General features: G+C 55.3%; 2 protein-coding genes across 4 annotated transcripts; both read left to right on the forward strand.

The window, feature by feature from the left end:
• Positions 1-2747: 2747 nt before the first annotated feature.
• PCGF1 (polycomb group ring finger 1) lies at positions 2748-11194 on the forward strand. 3 transcript variants are annotated; one of them, XM_088026446.1, is made up of 11 exons: positions 2748-2881; positions 3306-3411; positions 3569-3721; positions 3889-3960; positions 4083-4188; positions 4367-4400; positions 4500-4586; positions 4721-4801; positions 4905-4948; positions 5116-5222; positions 11140-11194. In XM_088026446.1, exons 1-10 carry the CDS (start codon positions 2789-2791, stop codon positions 5171-5173), a joined length of 834 nt encoding a protein of 277 aa, XP_087882572.1. In that variant the 5' UTR covers positions 2748-2788; the 3' UTR covers positions 5174-5222; positions 11140-11194. The 3 variants fall into 3 exon arrangements, with proteins under 3 accessions (XP_087882572.1, XP_027972135.1, XP_027972136.1); XM_028116334.2 differs by lacking the exon at positions 11140-11194 and having other exon boundaries at positions 5116-5279; XM_028116335.2 differs by lacking the exons at positions 5116-5222; positions 11140-11194 and having other exon boundaries at positions 4905-5052.
• LBX2 (ladybird homeobox 2) lies at positions 10529-12841 on the forward strand. The gene is made up of 2 exons (XM_028116333.2): positions 10529-11238; positions 12292-12841. Exons 1-2 carry the CDS (start codon positions 10650-10652, stop codon positions 12669-12671), a joined length of 969 nt encoding a protein of 322 aa, XP_027972134.1. The 5' UTR covers positions 10529-10649; the 3' UTR covers positions 12672-12841.
• Positions 12842-15159: the final 2318 nt, after the last annotated feature.

Consider the following 15159-nt stretch of genomic DNA (forward strand, 5'->3'; position numbering starts at 1 on the left):
TTTACCTGGACAAAAATCTTTGCCTGACTCTTCAAGAGAGATTATATTTTTCCTTTCCCTTGTACTCTGCACAACCACCACCTCTACTTCATCGTTTATTCTTTTAATTTTAAAGTAGTATCTACACCCATCACGGGGCTCAAACTCACAACCCCGAGATTAAGAGTAGCAGACTCTACTGACTGAGCCAGCCAGGCACCCCTCATCATTTATTCTTTTAACCCACTACAACTTGGCTTCATCACACTCTTTTTCAAAGAGTTCCAGGGTCTCTTATTGAGGATTTCTCTGACATATTTTGCTCTGTCGATTACCAACTATTTCTTGAAACATCCCGTTTGGTTTCTGTAATATCGTCTTATTCTGCATCTCAGGCTTTCATAGTCAATGCTTATGTTTTTTTGCCACCGACTTTCCTTTTTCCACTGAAGACTGAGCATTCTCAGAGCTCGGACTTCAGCTTTCCCTCTTTCTATATCTACTCAAGGTTTCACCCATTCTAGTAGTCCCATCTATTGTATCCACTCAGGAAACTCTGGACCTCTATCCTAGGCTCTGACACTTGCTGTGTTCCAGCCCCTCTGTCCTAAACTTCTGGCCAGCTAGACCCTCCTTTGCAGTAGCCACCTTGAAGTCCAGCAGGCTGGAGGATGTGCTCCCCTCCCAGGCTCCTCATTCACTCCCTCCTATGCTTCCCTTTGAAATGTCTCAGATACAGCCCTTTTTTTCTATTCCCACTGATAAAATCTAATCTAGGCCAGCATCACCGCCACCTATTTATTCATTTGTTCATCCAGAAAATTTTCATTGAATACCTACCATGCACCAGGCACTGGAGATAGAGCTGCAGACACAACAGAAGGGGAAAAAAAATCCCTGCCATACAAAGTTTATATTCTAGTGGGGAAGGCAGGTAAAACACAAGACAATATATACATTAAATAATGAGAAATGTTAAGAAGGGGAAAAAAAAGAAAGGGAAGGGGAGAAGTGAACGGATGGGGTTGTGATTTATCTAATGTGATCACAGAAGCCCTCACAGAGTAAAGACCTGGAGGAAGAAAGGAGTCATTTGGATATCTGAGCATTTGATAATGCAAGTACATCTTGGTGTTATCTGTGGAACAAACAGTAAGGGTGGAGAGACCATGCAAGGCCTTGAAGCATTAGAAGGGCTTAGGCTTTTATTCTGAAAAGGGAGGCTATTGGAAGGAAAAGAAGCCTGATTTAAAATTTTTGTTTTTAATAGGTTTCTTAGGATAAAACTAACATACAATAAATGTACATATTTAAAGTGTATAAAAGTGTATGTGTACACACGCGAAGCCATCACAATCAAGATAATAAACACATCCATCAACTCAAAAAACTTTCCTTATATCCTTTTTTATTCATATGTAAACGTGGAAACAAGGGAAACAGGCCAGAAGCCAACTGCGGTCAATCATCCAGAGGGCCCATGATGGTATCTTGGGCCAGGGAGGTAAGCAGTGGCTGTAGTGAGAAGGGGTTGATTTAAACATCACTAACCTCATAACTTCTTGCTGCTTATCCACTCCAATTATTCAAAGATAAATTAGCAAAAATGTTTCTTTCATAGGGTAAGCCCCTCCCTTAAAAAAAAAAAAAAAGGTCTGCTAGCTCCCTATTGCCCTCGGGCTAAAGTCCCAGCTCCTGAGGCCCTGCTTCTATCACTACTCTCAAATCCACACCTTGGTCTTCTTCCTGTCCATCTCTCTGGTCATTCGCCTCCACTCTGCCTTTCTTTTCTATTTCCACCATACTTCTTATCCACGCACCCCACCCTCATTCTCTAAATTGTGCCCACACAAAGTCCCACTTCTTCCAGAAAGCCTTTGGTGGCCTCCACTGGGGTCTCTCCCTTGAGTCTCCAACTACACTTGATGTTAATACTTCACAGTAAACTTATCCTTGGTTTTTAATTCCCCTGGAAGTACCTAGGGATGGCGGTGTACAAGGTCTAGAGCTCCTGAGACCTTCCCAAGTACGGGGCTGGGCCTATGCTACTGCGGGCGCTGGCTGCTTCGGCGCGTCTATGTGCGGTAGTGTCCCAATCCTCCTCCCCTCCTCCTTCGGCATCTGCTCTGCATTAGTCTGTCCCAGGCCTCCGCAGGCGCCGATGATTGAATCATCATCATTAACCAGGGTCTGCCCCCCGCCCTCCACAAGCCCCGGCGGCAGAGGAGGATGGCGGGGGGCGAATAAGATCACTACACCAAGTCCCTGGGGGTCCCTCCCCCCCACCCGCCACCCTCTCCGAGACTCCTCAAAGCCCAGAGAAACTCCCGCCGTGGAGCCGGGAGGAGGCCTGCCATCCGGATGAAGCTCCGTAACGCGGACGCGTCAGCCGACGAGAGCGACATTACGAGGAAAGGACCCGGGAGGGGCTTCTTTAGCGGGGTCGTGGTCACAGGAGATCGACGACCCTGAGCAGCGGCGGGCGGAGACCGCTGGGCCCTTTGGGGTAGAAGGGGGCAGTCTTTTGCAGGCTCCAAAAGTTAGTCTCGCGGTAGGGTAGGGTCTATTGTGATGATTACTACAAGAGGTCAATGAGATAGGACCCCCTCCTCACAACCCCCCTCCCTAATTACGGATTGAGGAGGGGGAGGGGCCAGTGGGGCTCAGGTGAGCACACGGGGAGAAAGGGACATGGGCGGGGCCTTACAGAGGGTCAGCGAATCCGAAAAGACCTAAGCCCTCGTTGCTGGGCGACAAGTCCCGCCCCGCAGGCGGCACCGGAAGTGGCCGGCCGGGATCAGCCTTTAAGATGGCGTCTCCTCAGGGGGGCCAGATTGCGATCGCGATGAGGCTTCGGAACCAGCTCCAGTCAGTGTACAAGATGGACCCACTACGGAACGAGGTGCAGGGGCGGCAGGGTTACTGCTGTGGTCGGCTAGCTGTGCGAACTGGGGCCGGCTAGAGGACGGGCGGTGGCTGGCCCGGCGCCCAGTGCGCCTGCGCAGAGACAGGGTGCCCAATGCGCCTGCGCGATTGCGGTCGGGTTGCCAAACTCCGAGCTAGGACGCTTGCGCATTGTGCCGCCCACGTCGTATAGTCTCCCCTGGGAAAGGAAGGTCGGGCGAGTCCACGTGAAGGGAGCCCCCGCTGTGCGCGGAGCCCCCTGCTGGGCGGAGGGGGAGTGTCAGCTCCCGCGAGCTAATCCCTTGAGGACGCGCAAGGTGCGAGACTTGGCCGTGGGGTTTGTTGAAAGGTATCACCGCAGCTGGGAAGGCGTGTGATTTGGGGTTGGAGGGGGTGATCGGTGACGGAGAGTGGGTCCGCAGGAGGAGGTCCGAGTAAAGATCAAGGACTTGAATGAGCACATCGTCTGCTGTCTGTGCGCTGGCTACTTCGTGGATGCTACCACCATCACAGAGTGTCTTCATACTTGTGAGTGCCCTGGACCCTGGCTGGTTCTTCCAGGCCCTAGTCCCCACCAAGCTGGTTGCCAGACTGCTGGCTGCCTGCCCCAGCCACCCAGGCACCCCACCCAGCCCATGAACCCGATTCCCAGAGGGCCTGAGAGTCTGCTTTTTTCTTCCTGTAGTCTGCAAGAGTTGTATTGTGAAGTACCTCCAAACCAGTAAGTACTGCCCCATGTGCAACATCAAGATCCACGAGACACAGCCACTGCTCAACCTCAAACTGGACCGGGTCATGCAGGACATCGTGTACAAGCTAGTGCCTGGCTTACAAGACAGTGAGTGACCAACCCACTAGAGGGGCCTCTAGAGGACTGATGCTGGGTGGTGACTTGAAATGACAAGGGCTTTCGTGGGAATCACATAGGTAAAGAAGTTGACAGTCACGGGGAGAAAGTATGAGGGAGGGGTAATTCTTTATTTCCCACACTCCCCTCCCTTCTAGGTGAAGAGAAACGGATTCGAGAATTCTACCAGTCCCGAGGCTTGGACCGGGTTACCCAACCCAGTGGGGAAGGTATGTCCCTTGGCAGCAGGAGGGTAAGATAAAGCCCCCAGAACATCCCTCTTGCCCAGTTTTGCTTTCTGGGGAAAAAGGACTATGGAATCTGTGCCACTCTCCTCACTACTCTTTCTTAGAGCCAGCCCTGAGCAACCTCGGCCTCCCTTTCAGCAGCTTCGACCACTCAAAAGCCCACTACTATCGCTATGATGAGCAGCTGAGCCTGTGCCTGGAACGGCTGAGGTAAGGAACGGGTCGTGAACTGTCTGAAGTAACAGTGCGAGTGACTCAGAACCTGGGAGGGGCTTGGTGAGAGGGCAAGCAGCGAGGGAGTGTCTACTGCCTTGAAGAGAGTATACCGTAGCTCTGGGTGGGGGACAGGGAAAGATCAGACTCCCTAACTTGTGTCTGTTTCCCCCAGTTCTGGCAAAGACAAGAATAAAAGCATCCTGCAGGTGAGAGGGGCTGAGGGGAGGGCCTCTCTAAGGAGACTCACCTCCCTGTGGACCTTCCCTCACACACGTTGTCCTTTTACCTTCCATCCCTATCCCCAGAACAAATATGTCCGATGTTCCGTTAGAGCTGAAGTTCGTCATCTCCGGAGGGTCCTGTGTCACCGCTTAATGCTAAATCCCCAGCATGTGAGTATTCCCACAGTAGGGTTTTGGGGAAGGAAGGGCTTGAAAGGGAGGGACAGAGTCTGTAGTAGACCGAGGTAGTTCTTGACGTACGTGAGAGAGCGGTTCCTAAAGCTGTGCCCCTGTCTCCCTCCTAGGTACAGCTCCTTTTTGACAATGAGGTTCTCCCAGATCACATGACCATGAAGCAGATATGGCTCTCCCGCTGGTTCGGCAAGGTAAGCCAGAGCCAAGGCAGTCCCCAGGGCAGCCATGGGCTGGGGGGGCATTTGGGGTAAGAATGCGCCCACTGACTGCTTCTTCTCCTTGTTCTCTCCTTAGCCGTCCCCTTTGCTTTTACAATACAGTGTGAAAGAGAAGAGGAGGTAGGGGCCAAGCCCCCGCCACATCCCTGTCCCCTTCCCTCCCCAGATATTTATGTGAAATTAACTGCGGCTTTATTTTTTGAAATAAAAACTTTAAAAAAGCATCTGTTTTCTTCTTTTTTTCTTTCCACATACTCATGCTTTGTTCTGTGTTCTGCTTCCCTCAGAAATCCTCTGAGTTTCATCATGAAGGAGGGCCTCTCTATGTCCGTGGTCCCTCAGTGAATTGCCAGAGGAGAGGGGTAGAGGACCCTACACATATAAAACTCAGAAGGTGAGCTAAGTGGAACCAGGTTACCCATACCAGCTTTTTCTTTTTTCTTTCTTTCTTTCTTTTCTTTTTTTTGGTGAAGGGAAGGCTTTCTGGAGGGGAGTTCTCACTATACTTGAATGTTGTAGCATATGCTGCAGGCTTCATTGGAGGTGTCCTAATTCAGGAGCAGTGAGGGTAGGGCTAGGGTTAGACAGTGGCCACTGCAGGACTGAAGAAGAGTGATATTTTAAAGAAAGTTCCAAAGAATTGCTCTATAGGAGGAATCTTAAAAAAACAAAAAAACATGGGGGGTTAAGACACAGGGAACACAAGGGTGTTGAGTTGGAGACATGGTTGTCCATACAAGATTCAGTAGGCCTTCACGTCCCTGGATTAGGTGAAGCCAGGGTGAGGAGAGGGACCTGGTGTCCAGGAGAGCAAAGGCAGCTTCAGGTAACAAGAGGGAAGCAGCAAGGCTATTCATTCCCTTGATTAATTCAGTGAACATTCCTTGTCTGTATGAGCCCAGCCATGAGCCTTGGGCTCTGAAAGTACACTCAGCCAGGCTCCCTGTTCTGTGGCCTCTCAGTAGGATAGTCAGAAACTTCCCTGACTGGGACAATGACAGATGGAGGAGGAAGCAGCGAGGTCCTGAAGGGAGCTAATGGGCTGTGGCTGAACCTGGGACGAGTGGGTCGGAGCAGGCGGCAGAAACGTTGCCAGAACTCAAGCTTAAAGCCCAAGTCTTCAACGGGCCTAAGTCTGACTCCAGTGAATTCAGAGGGGTCATTGTGCATTGCTGGTGAGGGCTGAAGGCCTGAAGCTTCCAGGGATAGAGACCGGGTGGCAGAAGACCTAGGGGAGGAGTACAGTGAAAATGGTGTGAACTGGCTAAGAGAGCCTGAGACTGGGGCGGCCGGGGGTGGAGGTGGGCACAGTGTGAGGGGCCTGAGCATAGTGGCCAGTGCACAGTAGACCTGGCCTTCCGTCCACACAGATGAAGCTTGTAGGCCATGAGAAAAGCACAGTGTGGAGAGACTGCAGAAAGCAAGGAAGAGCCCTCGGGTGTGATGGGCGGACAATGAGGACCAGGGTGGGGACATAGCAGAACAATCAGCCTGACAGAATCTCCATGATTCCCAAAGCGCCCCATGTTTCCGGCCTCATGCCTGGAATGCCTCTCCCTCACCCCATACTCAGCTGTTCTTTCAAGGCCCAAGTATCATCACTTCCTCCAGGAGATCCTCTCTCTGCCAGAACCCAGGCTTTTTCCACCCCTTTGTGCCTGCCTCTACACCAGCATATATCTTGAGGTTTGGGATGAATTACATCTATATTAATTGGGCTCCCCCCATGTCTTCTGGGACTCCACAGCCCACTCAAGCATGCCACACTGAGGCTGTTCTCAAGGGGTTTGTGGGTGAAAGGGCATTTTTAAGGAATGACCCCCCGAGGGAGAGGTGTGGGCTGAGGGGGAAAGAGTAGAAATGCTCCTGAGGATTTTTTGGGTCCCCAGCAGCTGCAGGAATTGGTCAGCAGTCTGGGGCTTGGCAGCAGCTTGGCATCAAGAAGGCCCAGTCAGAAGATAAGGCTGACTGGGGACCAGGCCTCAGGATGAGGCTTTTAATGGTGCATGGCTTGAGGCCAAGGAGCAGCGGAAGGAGCTCAGGCGGGGACCTGGGGTGCAGCGGGCCACCTCCCCTCGCTCCCAGTTCCGCAGAACCTTCTTTTTGTCCGTCAGCGGCCCTGGCAGAGGCAGCTGCGGTGTGTCTCCCAAGGTGGCTGATGCAGGCCAGCTGCGGGCTGAGGGCTGAGCTCTGCTCTTCCTCTCTCGACGGGTCCATTGCCCCCTTGCCTGACTTTTGCCAGGAAGACCCAGTCCCCCAGGGTCACTCTGGTTACGATCTGCGCCACGGGGAGAATCAAGCCCAGGGTTCTCTTGAGCTGTGTGACCCAGAATGCGCTGGTCGCGTTCAAAGAGGTGGCCGCGGACGGGCGCACAGCGGGCCCTCTCTGGGCGGCGCCCTTGACCTCGCAGCGCTTCTGGGTGGAGGCGTCAGTCCTCACCCGCAGGGTCAAGCTGGCCCTTGCCCCTGTCGCCCTTTCTCATCTAGCCGTTTCAGTGGGCCACACTCACCTGGGGGGAGGGGGCACCGAGATTGCCCCCACCTTTGGCACAGGGGAGAACCGGTCCCTCTCAGCCTGGCCAGTTTCTCAGTGCCAGGGGTGGGCAGAAAAGGAGGGAAAAGGGACTTCACTGGTAGTGGAGCAGTGGGTCTGGGGGGGGGGCGGTGTGTGTGTGTGTGTGTGTGTGTGTGTGTGTGTGTGTGTCAGTCGAGGATGGGGGTCTGAGTATCCCACCGCTCCCCCGGTGCACACAACCACCGAGCTTTTTGTGAGCCAGCATAAAGGGCTGCCACGGGATCACGGACTGAGCGAGGCCCTAGAAGAAACGAAACTAAAATGTTAAGTGTCTGAGTCAATTCCGCAGCAACGTTTTCTGAAAGAGAAAACAACCTCGGAAGTGTGCGAGATGGACAGCCGCCCCGCCCCGCCCCGCCCCGCCCCACGCCCAGCTGCCTGGAGTTTCCTCCCTTAACTCCTACTTCCTTCTCTCTGGCTAACGGACTTCCCTAAGGGTCGGGAGGGGCGGCCAAGCTCCTCTCTACGGCTAGCCGTCTGTCCGCCTTCCTGAGGTGGTTATTCAGAGGATCCCCAGTTGCCCCTTTACATTCACAGAATTCAAAGGGATGCGCGGGTAGGGAAATTTGGAGGCTAAAGGTTGTTTATTGAGCAGATCTCAGTGCCAAAAAGAGGGGCATCAATCTGGTGTGGGCCTGGATCAGGGAGCCCGCCAGATGGGAGGCTGAGGTGGGCAAGGTGGTTGAGAGGTGCAGTGTCAGGGAATGAGGGAGAAGGTGGGGGGCCGCAAGGAAAGGGAAATCTGAAAGTGGGTGATGAACAGAGGTGTGAGAAAGCATCCTTCAATAGGAATAGAGGCACCTTCCTGAGGGAATGAAAGTTGGAATGTGGGGATCTCTACAACGGGGAGGAACAGAGGACCCCCAAATGTCTGAAAGGACAATGATGGGAATCCGAGGAGGTGGGAGACCACGAGGGGTTGCTTGAGAATGCTGAGAGAGGAAAACCGTCCACCAGCGGGGGAAGGGGGGGGCGGAGGGCGGGGGAAGGTGCGTAACTATGAATCACTCTGTGAAAGAGGCCCAGGACAGGAAGGGTTGGACCTTGGGGTGGGAGGTATGGGTGGGGGAAGCCTACAAGACAGCTGAGCGCCACAACCCCCTCCCCACCCCCAGCCCAGAACCCAGGTTTCATCTCTTAATCTCCCTCATTAATCATTCACCTTCCTCCTACCCCCATCAGCGGATCTGGTTTCTTCCCAGCTCAGGTTCCAGAGGTTTTGCTGGGAGAAGTCCCCTCCTGTGGCCCCACCATCGTCTGGACACGTCCCTGGCCTCGGGGCTGACTTTAACGGGCTCTGATGTCAGTGGTCTCCTACCTTTACTAGTCTCTCCTTCCCTTTTGTCCCCCAAATGGGGATCGCCCAACTCTTTTGTGCAACCACATTACTTGAGCCTGGTTGCTGGGGGAAGATAGGCAGGAGAGATGGATGGGGAAGAAGGCAAAGGCCCTTCAGGAGAGAGGGTGCTCCCCACAAACACACTAGTTAATTGAGAGCAGAGGAAGAGATGACCTAAAAGCTACGTAGAGGACGCCTGAGTGTCTGTTTGGTGACAGGCCCAGGATGAGAGCTAGGCTGTTGCAGCAGCCTCCTGGAACCCTCTTTAAATGCAGATTAAGTGAAACCGTGGGATGGTTCAGAGGGCTGAGGCCTCCAGCCAGAAGGGTCTCTCTTGCCCTCCCTCCACCTCCCACCATTAATAACCAACTAGCAAGGTCCTGAGGCATCTCAGCTTTCTGCTGTGGCCTGGCTCTGCTCTCTGCCCCAGCAGTAGCCCACTGGACTGAGTGTATTGCTCAGGATGCCATGAGGGTACTGTGCAAGTGTCTGAGTGTGTCTGGGGGAGGGGAGGGGTCTTACCAAGAAAACCCTGTGTTTCTCCATCTTTGGTGGGCCAGGCCAGTGCCTCAGGCTATGTGAGTTTCCCTCACCCCCACTATCAAAGTGCCTTCTAGTCCTTGTTAAAGAGTCTTTGGCCCAGGTGCCTTAGATCTCCCAGGCTCTGTTTAGGGCACCTCAACTGCAGGCTCCACTTGCCCCAGGGAATAGGCACAGAGGATCACTGCACAAGTGATGGGAGGTGCAGAGGTCTACAGAGGTGACATAATGGACAGTCCAGGAGGGACTTCTTGGCACTGCTGGAAAAAACTAGAAGAATCCTGTGGAGGCAAGTTCCTTAGGAATGGTGAGCTCCTCAGGAGTGGCAGGGCTTCTCTGCCTCTGGGCTGTGAATCCCCTAGCTATTTGGGGGTGTTTATGTGAACAAAACCCTTGCCTTGTTGGGCCTCCACTGGTGAAGCAGCGTTCTCCCAGAGCTGCCTGCTTCCTACAAAGGAGAGCTGTAGAGTGCTCACCCAGGTTTGAACTCGGGACTAGAATAGGTGTGGGAGAAAAGAAAGACACAAATCAAATAGGAATGAATATCCCTCGGGTGCCTGGGTGGCTAGTTGGTTAAGCGGTTAAGTGCCTGCCTTGGGCTCAGGTCCTGATCCCGGAGTCCTGGGATTGAGCCCCAGGTCTGGCTCCCTGCTGCTTCTGGGAATGAATATCCCAGAGCTCAGAGTTTGTCCCTGAGTTGGCAGGGGTTTCTGTCCCAGGATTTGGTTGGATCCATGAAGTCTGGCCTTCAAATCACTTCTCTACGGAGAGTGACCAGTAGCCCTTCCCATTGCTGCTCCTACACGGTGGTTTCTGGCTCTCCAGGTTGGGGAACCCCTATTTGAACTACAGGAGCTTAGTAAGGAGGTGAAGACAGATGGACTGCCGGGTCTTGTGGAGGCCAGTCTTGCCTGGGAAAGACCCAGCCCAGGCAGTAGCGCCTGCTCCGCATTTGCTGTGTCTTCTCTCCCGAGGCCCAGGTCTCCTCCACTTCTCCGTGCGTTTTGACTTTCGCAAGGCCTCTGAGCCGTGGTGGAACGGCTTGGGTCCAGAGAGCTGAAGGAGTCCACTCACCTGCCTTTGCTTCCACATCGCATCCTGGCTGCAGACGCTCTGCCAGGCCAGGTCCTGCCAGTCTCGAGTTCCCCCAGCCCCCTCGCGCCGCACTAATAACTTCCAGCCGCCAGGACCTCTTTAAGAGCATTCGGCAGGGGTGGGGCGGGGGCGAGGGGGCTAGGTCAGGAGACTGAGGTTCTTCTAGAAGAGATCGGAGATCCTAGAACAGTCAGCTCTGATCTCCCTTCTCGGAATTTTGCAAATCCCCATCCGCCGGGGTCGGGGAAGGCAATCTTATTGCCGACTAGTTTATGAGCCAGAGCCACGGCTTGGCGGGGAGTCGGTGGCACACAGAATCTGGGGGCCGTCCAGGAAGGGTCCAGCCTGAATGTGCACCGGGCCGCGCCCCGCAGCGCGGAGCAGCTCGGCGGCACGGTACGGCAGGTTGTTCCGGGGCTTCTCTCCGAGCCTCCCCACCCTGCAGAAATACCGCTGCCGGGACATCTACCAGCTCCAGACCCACTGCGGCCCCGAGTTGGGGGTTGGGGGCGCAGGAGGAGGGGCACACGGGGCTCGGGCCCGGCGCGGGGGGCGGGTCCGAGGCGGGGGGCCCAGATCGGGAGCCGCGCGCCGGGGCCCAGGCAGCTGCGGAGCGGATCGCAGCCGGCGGCGGGACCGCCACAGCCCGACCGGCCATGAACTCGGGACCCGAGCCCCGGACACCCCGGACACTCTTTAGCATCGCAGACATCCTAGGCCCGCGCATGGTTCCCCGCGGACCTTCTACGTCTCCGCTTCCAGAGTCGAGCCCTGGTCCCACGTCGCCTCTGTGCGCGCTGGAGGAGCTGACCAGTAAAACTTTCCGCGGACTTGACGGGCACGCTCCGGAGTCCTCTGAAGGTATAGCGCCCGCGAGGTCGCGCACTTTGACTCGGCTTTTTCCCCACCTCTCTCCTCCAGGTCCGGGTCTCGAACCTTCGTTCACCCTGGCCCCCACCCTAATCTGCCCCCTGCCCTCAGCCCACGTGCTGGGACTTGCATCTCCCGCTCCTCACCTCCCCTCCGTTAGTTCCCAGGCTCCGCGGCCGCTCCTGGAGGCCGCCAGCGCCGAGGGGAAGGGCCGGTCTGTCGAGAACTGAGTGACCCGCGGGTCCGTGCGCTGTAGGCGGGGCAATCGCGACAGAGAGAGACGGGTGAGAAGGAGACAAAAGGCCTGAGCCGGAGGCTGTAAACGAGTGAGCTCGGGCAAGGGCGGTGCCGAAAGTGCTGGGAAGCGAGGCTCGGGCCTCTCCGGGTGACCTCGCTCGGCTCCACGCCGTTCTCTTCTGGGGAGGGCACAGGAACAGAAGGTCCTCGGGGCGGCAAGGGTCGGGGGACTACGGACTTCGCCTCTCCTTACTCTTTGATCCCCCATACCTACCTTTTGGGCTCGAGGAGGAGGCGCCGTGTCATTAAAAGAAGTGTAAACCGAGAGTGCCCATCATGACCCGTGAGTCTTCAGAAGGCCACGATCCGGGTCCTCGTAACACTCCTCATGCCGGGCTAGCTGCCCCTGTTTTGACCATGGTCGGGCCCCACCTCGGGTGCCGGCCCCAATCTACAAGCCCGAATATCCTGGGGCTCCCGAAAGGCCTCAAAGGTGCCGCCCCAGATGGCCTGCCTCTGCGCCGGGTTTTCTCTGGCCCGTCCCGCCCTCCTCCCACTCCCTCACCTCCGCAGGATGCCCTCAAGCCTGTTGCCTCCCATACCCAAGTGGCCCGTTCCACTTTATGCCCCCGACTCCCATCTCGGCCTGAACCCCGGTTGGGTAACTGACCACGGTTCTGGCTCCCGTCTGCCTTTTCCCACCTCCGCCTCCCCGACCCCGGCTTGAGCTCCCCGCCCCCGCCCCGCGCCCGGCCCCAGCGTCTCCTTCCCTCAGGCTAGAGACTGACCCCCGCCCTATCCCCGCAGGCCGCGCCGCCCAGGGTGCGCTGGGCCCTGGCCCCGCCGGCCGCAGACGCCGAAAGTCACGCACGGCGTTCACAGCGCAGCAGGTGGTGGAGCTGGAGCGACGCTTCGTCTTCCAGAAGTATCTGGCGCCTTCGGAGCGCGACGGGCTGGCGGCGAGGCTCGGTTTGGCCAACGCACAGGTTGTCACGTGGTTCCAGAACCGGCGCGCCAAGCTCAAGCGCGACGTGGAGGAGATGCGCGCCGACGTGGCCTCGCTGAGTGCGCTGGCCCCCGAAGTCCAGTGCCGCCTCGAGCTGCCGGATAGCGCTCCAGGCCCCGGCCCCGGCCCGCCTGACTCCGGGCCCCACCTGTCAGAAGAGGAGATTCAGGTGGACGACTGAAGGCAAAGCCGCCGCCAGCTCCGGGCTCTGGGGCCCCGGACTCCTCACCTCCGTGCGCCGCGCCCCGTCCGGGTTCCGGGGTGGAGGGAGGGTGTGGATCCGGCCTCCTCCGGTTCACAGTCCAGACGCTCGCTTTTCCCAATTGTTGAGAATAAAATTGAGACTCAGTCGCCATGAGTCGCATGAGGCCTCCATCCCGGAGCGGTAAGAGCAAAATCTGCCGATTGTTGTGCAGATTGCGCGTTTGGCTGTGCGCTTTAAACGGGGTGTCTCCTTTAACCCTCATAGCAACTCTATAAGGTAGGTGATATAATTATGCCCATTTCACAAAGGCAGAACCACTAGGTCGGGATTTGCACCTACGCATCCTGCCAGACTTCAAAGCCAGTGTTTGTCAGCCCAGACCGTGCTCTGGAAACTTCAAGCTGAGGGGTAGGAGATGGGACTCTGGTAGCTGTGGGCCACCCACCCCTACTGACTGTCTTTGGTTGCAGGACTCCACCCAGGCCTTTGATCCCCACCCCACCCCACCCCCAGACCTTGCTCCTAACCTCTAGGTGGCCCGAGAGTGACAATGACCTGCCTGATTCTACCCTTTCCCCACTCTGAGGTTACTTGTTAATGGGGTCCTGACCCTTCTCCTACCTCCGCAGAAAGAACCCTGTATGAGACACCCGCTAAGTGAAGCCCCGAGGGAGAAGTGGCACAGCCCTACTTCCGGGACCTCTGCCCCCGCACTTGGGCAGGAAATGTCCCCACCAGGATGGTGGCCTTGGCAGGAAGATGGGGAGGCTGGCTGAGGCAGAGCTTGGATAGCAGCTTGGGGCCTTGTGGGTGGAGTCAACAGCCTACCTCCACCCGTGGACATTTCTGAGACTAATTTATTCTGCGGGTAATTAATCGCCTTCTGGCAGTGTGATGGGGAGGGAAGAGGCCTACCACTATACAGGGCCATCCCTGCTGATCTTCAGAAGACCATGCTTAGGCTCTTTCCTGTTGCTCCCTCTCCGTGTCAGTACTTCCTCCCCTCCGTCAGACCTTTCCATGCTTCTGCCCGGATGCCACAATCTCATTCTCAAGAATGCTTTTAGAGTGACCCTTCCAGGATTCAAGGGGAGTCAGCTAGGGCCTCAGTTGCAGGTGGAGGTCCCAGGAGAGACTCTTCAGGGAGAGTGAACAAGGCTGGAAGGCAGAAGGGAACCTTGTGCTGTTAGACAATAGCTACCCTTTATTGAGCACAATTCAAGTGATTTGCATGGATTAATCTTCACAGTAATCCCAGGAGATAATGAGATTTTAATTTCATTTTAAGTGTAAAGAGACTGAATCACAGCCCAGGAAGTGTTGGTCATGTCCTGAAGCTTGTAAGTGGTGGGGCTGGCACTAACCTGCTTCTTGTCTGACTCAGGGGCTCATGCTTTTGGCCACTACAGGTTCTGTCCCTGTAACTGTGACTGGACCTAACTGAAAGAAGAAAACGGTTTACGAAGAAAGCAGAGGAGAAAGGGCCAAAGGTAGGAATTTAGGCATTGTACTGTAGATAGAGCATGGTCCACGGAGGTTTGAGAGAGGAAAGGCATGACAGCAGTGTTTGAGCAGGCTCATCTGGCTGCAAGTGTAGGGTAGACTGGGAACTGGCAGGGGCCTGAGGAAGGAATGTTATCTCTGGCCACTGCAAAAGGTCAGAGCCGAGGGAATTCAGGGCCAGACTTGGGGAGTGGGGGAGGCTCTAACGAAAGAGGAATCTGTGTGATTATCCCAGTGACCAAAGATTACTTCCATCAGTGAAAACCTCACAAACCTGGGCAACTGGAATAAAAATAGCATCATGGGCAGAAATAATGACTACTGGTGTAGAGCTAAGAATTTGTCCGCCATTATGTACAAAAAGTATTCTTGCACCTGTGTTGCCCTTTCAATACACATAGACAACACACACCCACACACACCCTGGTTCTGGTTCAGGGCCCCTCCTTATTCCTTTCATCTCCTTCCTAAGGCTGCCTCTCTGGAACCTTTAGAGTGACTCATTCCTGTTTGCCCAGGACTTTCCCACCTTCAGCACGCAAAGTCCCACACTCCAGGAAATCCCTCGGTCCCAGGTTGGTCACCGTGCTTTCCAACCCTAGGGACTCAGAACTCCGGCTGCTGGGTTGGAACCCAACCAGTTAGCAATGTGAGTGTGGGGCAAAATGGGGACAAGGTGTCAGGAGTCCTGTGGCTCTCAGAGATAGTCCAGGACTCAGAGATAGTCCAGGACTTAGAGATAGTCCAGCACTCAGAGATAGTCCAGGACAAGTCAAGGGATACGGGGGAGGGGAGAGTTCTTCGAGAGGCTTGAAAAGCAAGGAGCCAGCTCAGCTTCAAAGCAAAGATACCACACGGTGGTGGTGGGTGCCCATTCTTTGAGGAACCCTAGAGAAGTACCTCCCTGCTGCTTAGAACAAGAAGACCACATGAACAGGACTCTTATGGAATCATCATAATA

This window comes from Eumetopias jubatus, unplaced genomic scaffold (genome assembly GCF_037043125.1).
Source record: "Eumetopias jubatus isolate StellerSeaLion01/CBP00866 unplaced genomic scaffold, mEumJub1_p1.0 scaffold_9, whole genome shotgun sequence".
NCBI lineage: Eukaryota > Metazoa > Chordata > Mammalia > Carnivora > Otariidae > Eumetopias > Eumetopias jubatus.